A 10,149-nucleotide genomic window follows, 5' to 3' on the forward strand; every position below is an offset into this window, starting at 1 on the left:
AAATACAAATTCATAAACTTTAGGGGCAAAAGTAAACACTCAAAAGTTCAAAACGTTTAAGTTATTACAACAGAACCCAAAACATGATGACCAAATAAAATTTCATTCAAAGGACTTTGTTCCCTTCAGTGAATAAGGGCCTAAATGCGAATGCATAAACTTTTGCTTCGAAATGCAAAAACACAAAAGTACATAACTCCATATAATTGCAAAAAGCCCCAAAAGACCCTTTCTTTAAAGAGTGGCCGGTTTTGGAAGGGTGAGGATGAGTGAAAATTTGGTGAAATTTCAATTATCAAAATTAATAATTAATTAAAGGGTTAGTTTAATTACAAGTTAGTCAAACAATTCTTCAGGACAACGATAGCAATTATACTACAATTTTATTATACTTTTGCAAGTATTTTAAGTGATTTTAATCATTAGCAGGTATTAAAAAATCTATCACCCACCTCTTGCTCGCCTACCCCTTTTTAATTTTATTGGTGGTTTTCCTAAGAAAACTGGTGAAGACCAAGAAGCTGAAGAAATTGTGGTGGGGCAGTGGGGCGACATGCCCAGTCGGTGCTGGATTAAAAAAAGAGGGAAAAAGAGAAGGGGAAGAGAGGCTTTATTTTTTTATTTTCTATTAATTAATTTAATCTGTTAGTCTACATGGCAAATTTGGTGGGCTTAACGCCTGCTACATCAGTAGTTACTAAAAAAATTAACGAATTTTTTAACGAAGTTTTAGTATTGTAACGAATTTATAAATTGACGTATGAAATTGTAATGTTTAAAAATAAGGTATGATTTTGTTATATAATCAAAAAATTGAGATGTTAAAATATTATTTACCCTTTATTTTTACATCCAATGTCCTACATTTGATTCCTCCTCTTCAATGCTGTTTGAATTAAAAAATATGGTCAATGGGTATTTTGAAAAGTCAATTTTTATCTAGGAAAAAAGTGCACCACACAAGTCATATTCAAACCATTAGACATAGTTGTACTCAAATCAATAATATTCATAGTACTAATAAAGTAACCTAATAAAAGATGTAGGCCTGACTTAAAGTTTTGTGCTCGTACTTAAGCGTAAATTCCTTTCTCTGTAGATTAGAATAGTAAATTCCAATAAAGCATACAATAATCAAGAAAGGGATCAAAGTACAGCAATGAAGTGAGTGTGATCACTCTAAAAACGAGTGATCGAATTGCTGAGAAGAGCAAATTCAAGTTGCGGGTTTTGATTGCTTATTACAGAACTAAAGACTTAAACAAACTACTATTAATTTAGAAATAGAGCATCCAATTTCAGGCATTTATATATCCTGATTAAGGAAGGAGGCAATTTTCTTGAGCAAAGCCACAGCATTGTCTCCAACTGGATTGTTCAAATGGAATACATGGTCCTCCTCCTTAGACTCCACAACCTCCACACTTCCTCCCCACTCACTTTTCCTCAATAAATCACTATAATACCAACCCCTTTGCCTCAACGCATCTTGCTCAGCAACACAAACCAGCACTCTCTTTGCCCCTAATTTCGACAGCTTCGGATCCTTTCCCGGGTTTATAAGCAGGTCATCCGCTCCGCTAGTAGTCGGATAAGCGAACCGCCATATAGCCTCAGCCCTTGCCCTATTCTCAACCACATCAGTCTCACCCTCAATTGGTTCTGAACCCCAAAAATAAGGATGCACCAAAATAATACCTTTGAGATTGACACCAACCAAACCCTCATGCCCTAATCTCACAGCCATGTGATGAGCTATGTTAGCCCCAGCACTGTCACCAGCAAAAAACACTCTTTCGAAATCGGCATAGGAATTTAGCCACTCTTCAGGCCCTTGCCCTTCAATATGGGATTGAACCCAACCAAGAGCAGCCCATGAATCATCATACCCTAAAGGCAGAGGGTTCTCTGGGGCCTTCCTGTAATCAACAGAGACAGCAACAACATTTGCCTCGGCAACTAGGGTTGTGAGATAGTTGTGGTAGTAGGCACAAAACGGTGACCCCATGCAAAACCCACCCCCGTGATAGTAAATAAGGAGAGGAAGCTTTGTTGAGTTTGTCGTAATTTTGGTTTTGGGGATGTAGAGTCTGGCTGACAGGCCAGTTTCGGCAGAAATCACGGCATCCTTACATTCGACGCCTGTTTGTGGATCGAGTGATGTGGGAACAACATCAGTGCCTGAAAGTCTCTCCACTCTACCATCTTTGTATATTTTGAGGTAGGGAGATAAGTCTTGAGCCACTTCGTTGCTCAAGGCTGAATCCATGGAGGCAGATGAAGACGATGACAAGCTGATGGTGTCGGGTTTTCTGTGCGGGAAAGAAGGGAGAGGGAAGAGAGGGAAAGATAGATTTGTGAATGAAGATGGGGTTTTTGGTTTTGGCCATAAACACATGGATAGGCCATAACATGTTGCCATCGATCTCTCCTCACCAGCCAACCAGCAAATACAAAAGGTCAGAATATTATCTCTCCAGCATCTAGATGCTAGCCAATAAAAATGTGAGTTGTGTAGCTTGGGACATCCACTTGATACATTCACTACCCTGATATATAGGCGTCTCCCAAACTCAAAACTATCTGTTAATTTAAGACCGCCTAATAAAAACAATGGAAAAAGGGTCTCTGCTAAATAACCATTAATAACTATTTGTTGCAGTCATATTTAGAATAGGAATGTGATTGTGTAAATCCTAGTGGATCTATGAATATTTCTTATCTTCCTATTTACCTATTAGAGTTGTAATTCTAATATTAAGAGTTAATTATCTATTACGGTTGTAATCCTAAAAGGGTAAGGATTCTACCTATCCTACTACTATAAATAAAGGCATAATGAAATGATACAACACACACCTCACAATTAAATCTCTCTCTTTTCTCTCTTATCGTCGCTAGCCTCCCCCTCTCTATTCCCTTAGAATAGTTTAGTCAAATAAGCCTACAACACATTATCAGGACGCTCTTACCAAAAGCTAAGGAACTGAAGGATCATAGGAGAATGCTCTCTTCTACAAAAATTCAAAGGCTTTTATTTGTTTTCTGCTAATCAGGTACGCTTAAAATAAAGTAAGACAATTGAAACGTCCACGAAGCATGAAAACATTCTCCATGATGCATGAACCCCCTATATTTATATTTTCCTTCCGATATATATATATATATATATATATATATGTTACATATATTTGTCAATATATATATATACGTTTCTTGCATTACGCAATTATTTTCCTATGTGGAATTTGTGAGTCAAAGCATATAAATAAATTAGAAGCAATTTGGGTTTCTTAAACCCTAAAGAAGGCGAAAAAAAAATGTATGGGGAATTGTGCAGCATAGCCGCCATACCACCATCGTGGCACCGTTGGACCATCGCTGGCCTGAATCCCATTCACATGGAGCATATCATGACATGGTGTCGTTTTGATACCCTTGGACCACATGGCAGCAGCTTCGCGCTTTGCTGCGCATACCTAGACACCCCAGGCTTTCGGCCTAATAAGCTTTATGGACCTGAAGTCCTTTAGCCCAACAAAGAAAGCTTGCAGCCTTCTTGGCCAGTTGTCTCGTGAGTCCCTAACCCAATTCAACAACCTAGTGTTGCTGGGCTTCCTTTTGCCCCATGATTGGATTGCATGCAACAACTTGTAGCTAACTGGGCTTTGCCCCAGCTTTCAACCCACTTGCCTGCAGTCTTTGCGGCTGAGCTTGGCTTTCCCGGACCCAACCCACGACTAACTTTTGCTGGGCCTGCCCCATGTCCACCCATTCAACCCAAATGCCAGTAGCCTTGTTTGTTGGGCTCCCCAACCACACGTCCCGAGGCATGTAGCCCTTCCGTGACCCGTTTGTCATTATTTTGCTTCCACGATCGACACTGATCCATTGAATTAATTAAAAGTGATATGTAGTCCATTAATCTGATAATTAATCCAAAATTATTGACCTGAATATCACTTTTGGACATTAACGATTAAATAATTTATTTGTATACTTTGAACCGTTAACATCCTTTCGTAGTCTCGAAGCTCTCACTTGAGTTCCTAAAGCAACTCAAATCCACTACACTTCAATCAACATATTACATTATGTATTCTTGCAGAAACCTTTCCTTTATGAACTAATCGTTCATAAAACTAAATTGAACCTGTAGTTTCATATTTAGTCCTTTGAAACCTGAAGTTTTCACTCAAAACTTACCACATGAAACCTGTAGCTTTCATGTTTAAATTAAACCAATACATGTCTATAGAACCTGGATGTTCTGCAATGGATGTCTATGGATTATCATATGACTAACTACATTTTGTTGTACCCTCCATCTTAGGGGCATGTCGAACTTAAAGAAGCTCGATTTCACCGCTCTGGAAGTATTTGGAAGAAACTGCCTGAAGTGGGTTCAAGACATGAAGCTCCATCTTACTGTAAAGGGTATTAGAGCCACCATCGAGGCACTTGCCGATGACAAACCCGTCGATGAAGCTCAGAAAGTTACTGCCATGATCTTTATTTGAAAAAACATCCATGATGCACTGCAGACCGAGTACCTCACTGAGGAGGACCCACACACCCTCTAGCTTGCTCTGGCTAATCATTTTGATCACCAGAAAGACATTTACTTGCCTGAAGCAAGACATGACTAGCAACATTTATGCCTCCAAGCCTTTAATTCTATGAATGAATACAACTCTGAAGTTTGTATAATTCGATCACTGCTTAAGTTCTGTAAATAGGACTTAATCGAACAGGATCTCCTGGAGAAGACCTATTCGACCTTTAATGCCACCAATATTGTCTTGCAGCAACAATATAGGGCACAAAGTTCACCAAATTTTTGGATTTGATCTATGTTTTACTTATCGCTAAAAAGCAGAACCAACTTTTGGTGAAGAATCATCAAGCTCGACCTACTGGCTCTAACGCTACGCCTGAAGCGCATGCGACCAATTATAGCAACCACAAACGACGAAAGAATCGTCGTGGCTATGGTAATGGGCCCCACCACAGGCCCAAGGTCAATAGAGCCAAGGCCCACCCAAGGGAGGAAATTTGACACAAAAGTGCCAACCCCTTGCCCCGAAGGCCCTAAACTTTAAGAACAAGGGAAAAACTACCATTCAATCGGCTTCCACTAAAATGGGCATATGCTACCGTTGTGGATCAAATGATCATTGGTCACGCGTATACAGAGCTACCCCTGAGACCATTGCCAAGTATCATTCCCGTCGTGGGTCTAACTTTGCACGTGTGGAACATCCCGAAGATGCTACTACATCCATGGAGATATCAGATTTATAGGAGGCATAAACTCTTATGGACGAATAATTTTTATTCTTCTAGACATATTTTAGGGTGTTTTACCCTGAGCGGCCGAACTCACTAGGAGTGGCCGTCCCCCTCCCCCCTAATTTTTTTTAGGTTAATGGTTTAATTTTGGACAAGTTTTCTAAGTATTTGGAATAATTTGTTTGGTTTTGGTTTGTTTTGAATTATGGATTGTTATTTTATGGATATTATTTCTCGAATTGATTAATTGAATGAATGGAATTATATTTATGCATGTGACCAATTCAATCAATTTATTTCTAGGTATGCCTAGTGGGGAAGTTAGTTGTCTGGTTGATAGTGCTACCACGCACACCATATTGCATGAGTGACACTTTTACTAACTTCGTACCTCAGAAAGAACCTCTAATGACTCTCTCAGGCTCATCCAACATGATTGACGGATACGGAAAGGCCTGTATCATGTTGTTTAATGGTACAGTCTTAACCATTAAAGAGGCTCTCTATTCTCCACGTTCTGGAAGAACGCTGCTAAGTTTTAGAGATATTCGAAATAATCAATATCATATTGAAACTATTGAAAAGAATGGTTATGAATTTCTTTGTAATACTTCTTATGAGTATGGCCAAAAGCATATTCACGAGAAGTTGGAACATCTTTCGAGTGGGTTGTACATCATAACCATTCGCAGCATAGAAGCACACCATGTGGCCGACCCTGTGCTTGAGTTCCAGAGAACTTTGCTGCTTTGGCAGGACTGTATAGGAAATCCTGGACGTGACATGATGCACCATATCCTCAAATCATCACATGGGCATCATTTACCTCCCTACGTTGGATTCCCGCCATGCAAAGCTTGTTCTTTAGGGAAGTTGAATACTCAATCCTCGATTAGAAAGATTATTCACAACCCTCCTAAGTTTCTTCAGAGGACTCAAGGGGATATTTGTGGACCTATCGAACTAAAATACAGACCATTTAGATATTTTATGGTATTGGTTGATGTATCGATACGATGGTCACATGTTTGCTTGTTGTCCACACACAACGCTACATTTGCGAAACTCCTAGCACAAATTATTAAGCTCAGGGCTCACCACCCTAATTATCCAATCAAGTTAATTCGACTAGATAATACTGGAGAGTTTACGTCATAGACTTTTGACTATTATTGCATGTTAATAGGGATTGAAGTCAAACATCATGTACCCCATGTTCACACCAAAAATGGCCTGGCAGAAGCTGTCATAAAGCGCCTTTAATTGATAGCTCGGACTTTGGTTATGTGAACCAAACTGCCAGTATCTGCTTAGGGCTATGCAATATTGCACGTAGCTATGCTGGTTCACCTGAGGCCCATTGCTACCCAACCTCATTCACTGTTATAGTTGGTTACTGGATATGAGCTTGATGTCTTGCATTTACGTGTGTTTAGGTGCATAGTCTATGTGACAATAACGCTGCCACTAGGTACCAAAATTGGTCCTCAGAGAAAAATGGGAATCTATGTTGATTATGATTCGCCATCAATCATTCGCTATTTAGAGCCCTTGACAGATGATCTCTTTACTGCATGTTTTGCGGATTGTCACTTTGATAAGACGGTCTTCTCGTCATTAGGGGGAGATAAGCATGTTAACGTTCCTGGAGAACATCGCAAATTATCGTGGTATGCTCCTACTATGTCTCATTTAGATCCTTAAACTGCCCAGTTTGAAACTGAGGTGTGACGAATTATAGATCTTCAGAGCATTGCTCAAAGCATGCCGAATGCTTTTACTGATCTAGCTAAGGTGACAAGATCACATATACCTACTACAAATGCACATACAAGGATAGACGTACCCTACGTAAGTCGTAACATCGCCTAAGAAGGCCGGACCGTCCTCGAAGGTGGGGAAGCCGCACCTTCCACGTGGCCTTTTACATTGGTGGCTAGCCAATCATCTGCTTCGACCCTGAAGTATGGTAGACCCCCCTAGTTCAAAGGATTCATAACCCCGGAAGAGGAAATCGGCATCAACTAGTGATCCTAGTTTGAATCTGACCATTGCTTACTCATCTGCTCTAACGCATAAGGTTATTCTAGAATACGATGATGTCTTAGATGAGACAACCCGACGTCTTGAGAATCGTGAGATTTCAATCCACTACGCAGTATTGGATGAGGTTTGGAATCAGAATGAGAAGATCGTCAATGATGCATTTGCATACACAATATCTACTGACATCATGCTTAGCGATGACATTGAACCACGTTTCATTAATGAATGCCGATGGAGAACAAATTGGTCAAATTGAAACCATGCAATCCAGGTCGAACTTGATTCGCTTGCGAAATGTAAGGTGTTTGGGCATGTAGCTCCTACTCTACCACATGTAAAGCCCACGGGCTACATGTGGGTTTTCATGAGAAAGCGTAATGAGAATAATGAAATGGTGCGATACAAAGCACGCCTCGTAGCACAAGGCTTCTTTCAACAGCTTGGGATTGATTATGAGAAGACGTATTCCCCCGTAATGGACGTCATAACGTTCTGCTACCTTATCAGCTTGGTAGTTTATGAAAAACTGAATATGTTGATTATGGATGTGCTAACTGCGTATCTTTATAGGGATCTAGATATGGAAATATACATGAACGTTTCAAAAGGACTTCTATTGATTGGTTCAAATAGTTCTAGACCACGAATCACTTTCTATTAGATTAAGGAGACCACTCTACGGATTGAAACAATCCGGGCGGATGTGGTATAACCGTCTGACTGAATATTTAACAAGTCAGGGTTATGTGAACAATGAATTATGCCCATGCGTGTTCATAAAGAAGTCACATTCCGAATTTACGATGGTTGCAGTGAAGGAAGATTTGTGAAAAACATGTTCATTTAAGCAACATCAATAGCATGCAATTAACAATTAAAGGCGGAATCATGCTTGTATGCACTTAAAACAAAACATTTACCCATGAAATTCAAAGCCTAGTAGATAGGTGAACCAAGACTCAACTCAAAACAAAGTGAGTTGAGAAATCAATACCTTTGTAGATTCCTCTTTGCATAAGCAAAGGCTAATCACCCAAAGAGAGGGCCTTCATTCCTTGCATCTTAGATCCATGGATTTGGATGGATGAAAAGGTTTCTCCAAGTTCCCAAAATTGAGAACCTCTAATGATTCATCACCAAGGCATAATGAAGAAGAAATGAGTGACCTTGGAGGAGTTTGATTGCTAGATGATCCCTCCAAGGTGGCCTAAATTTTAGAGAGAAAGGAGAGCTTGTGTTCTCATCCTTTCCCCAAAAATTACCATACGTAAACTTTAGGCTATAAAGTCCTTTATATAGTCCCTTCAAATAAGTGACCTAATGGACCAAAAGCCCTATTCTTCTAATCATGGCCGGCCATAGGGTTTATTGGGCTTTCAAGCCCTTTGTTTATTCAAGTTGTCATACATCTTGAGTTAATGGGCTTGACATTCAAATCCCATTGGGCCTTGCGGCCCAAAACTAACCCGAGGTCTTTAACGAACTTATTCGTTTGATTAATTAACATATTAATTAATCCTAGCCTTAGATAAATAATTAAACCATTTAATTATTCTTACTCATCTCCGTTGTTTCTTCAAACTCTACCTTACTCGGTGAACGATCCATTAGGTTCCTTTTAGCGAGGCAGTGGGCGATTAAAACTCTTTCTAATCGATTGTGAATTGAAACTTACTTTCAATTCTCCCGTTAGTGATAATACACTTTTAGGGCTTCCACAAACCATGGTTGACGCCTAGCAGCATGTCATGGTTACCCAAGCTAATCAGAAGAGGTGGAGAACCTATTCAGTTTTAGGATTACAAATGCAATACGGTCTTTCTCTAATACAATACTCTTGACCACATTGTTTGGTTTGATAGTTTATTCATGTCTACTATCCAATGTGAGTCTTGTGCTTATATGATTACCTTGAATGTGATTTGGAACACATTCCTAAATCTCATTCATACTTTGGCCAAAGATTCTCAATCATATCATAGAGTATTCTCCCTCAAACAGTTTGAAGGTTAGAGATCCCTTGTTGCGCATTCACTTGCCTCCATGGCTAAGTGGCTTAACCCCAACGATGCCATGGACACCCTCCTGATGGAGTGACTTTGACATAATCAAAGATTAAGGACCTAACCACAAGACAACTGTGATGCCTCAGGTCAAAAGACTAATTTGCATTATCCCAACCATGAGTTCTCATGTGACATGAATATGAGAACTCTTCGTTGATCGTGTTCAGTGAACTCATTCTCTATTGAGCACCTACGTACTTGTCTTGATGTCACACACACCAATGACTCGAGACTAGTCACTCTCCCTGAGAGAAGACATAGCACGTACTGATCTTAACGGACTGTCAATGCCCAATTGACAATCCTATGATCAGGAACGTTTAGGATGTGTCAACGAAAGAATGGTCTCATGAATCTAACTTCTTTAGATCGCATTCTTCCAATCACATATTCCTTGGACTTATCGTTTAAGCATATAACATTTATATGAGACGGCTCAAACAATAATCTTTGCCCTTTACATTTAAACTACATTAGTTTGAAATGTCCGTAAAGTATCATCATATGATTGGTTTTAGGGCACATTTCCAACATGCAGTTTATGTCGACGACGTGAACCTCATCAGAACTCTTGCAAAGCTTGAGGAAATTACCGCGCACTTGAAATCAAAATTTGAGATGAAAGATCTTGGGAAAACTTGATATTGCCCTGGCCTAGAGATCGAGTATTTTTCGGATGAAATCCTAGTACATCAATTGAACTACAGCCAAAAGGTCTTGCAACATTTTAATAAGGATAAAACAA

The 10,149-nt window shown here is 39.6% G+C and overlaps 1 protein-coding gene across 1 annotated transcript; it reads right to left on the minus strand.

Moving 5' to 3' along the window:
* Positions 1–1,073: 1,073 nt before the first annotated feature.
* LOC125470022 (probable carboxylesterase 12) lies at positions 1,074–2,540 on the minus strand. Its single transcript, XM_048568360.1, has one exon. The coding sequence runs from the start codon at positions 2,420–2,422 to the stop codon at positions 1,307–1,309; it is 1,116 nt and encodes a 371-aa protein (XP_048424317.1). The 5' UTR covers positions 2,423–2,540; the 3' UTR covers positions 1,074–1,306.
* Positions 2,541–10,149: the final 7,609 nt, after the last annotated feature.

The sequence above is a fragment of a genome, unplaced genomic scaffold (genome assembly GCF_019419815.1).
Source record: "Pyrus x bretschneideri cultivar Hongxiangsu unplaced genomic scaffold, Pyrus_bretschneideri_v1 Contig10, whole genome shotgun sequence".
Classification (NCBI taxonomy): domain Eukaryota; kingdom Viridiplantae; phylum Streptophyta; class Magnoliopsida; order Rosales; family Rosaceae; genus Pyrus; species Pyrus x bretschneideri.

Coding starts and splice junctions, on each gene's coding strand:
- LOC125470022 (XM_048568360.1), bottom strand. CDS start 2,422: ATGGCAACATGTTATGGCCTATCCATGTGTTTATGGCCAAAACCAAAA.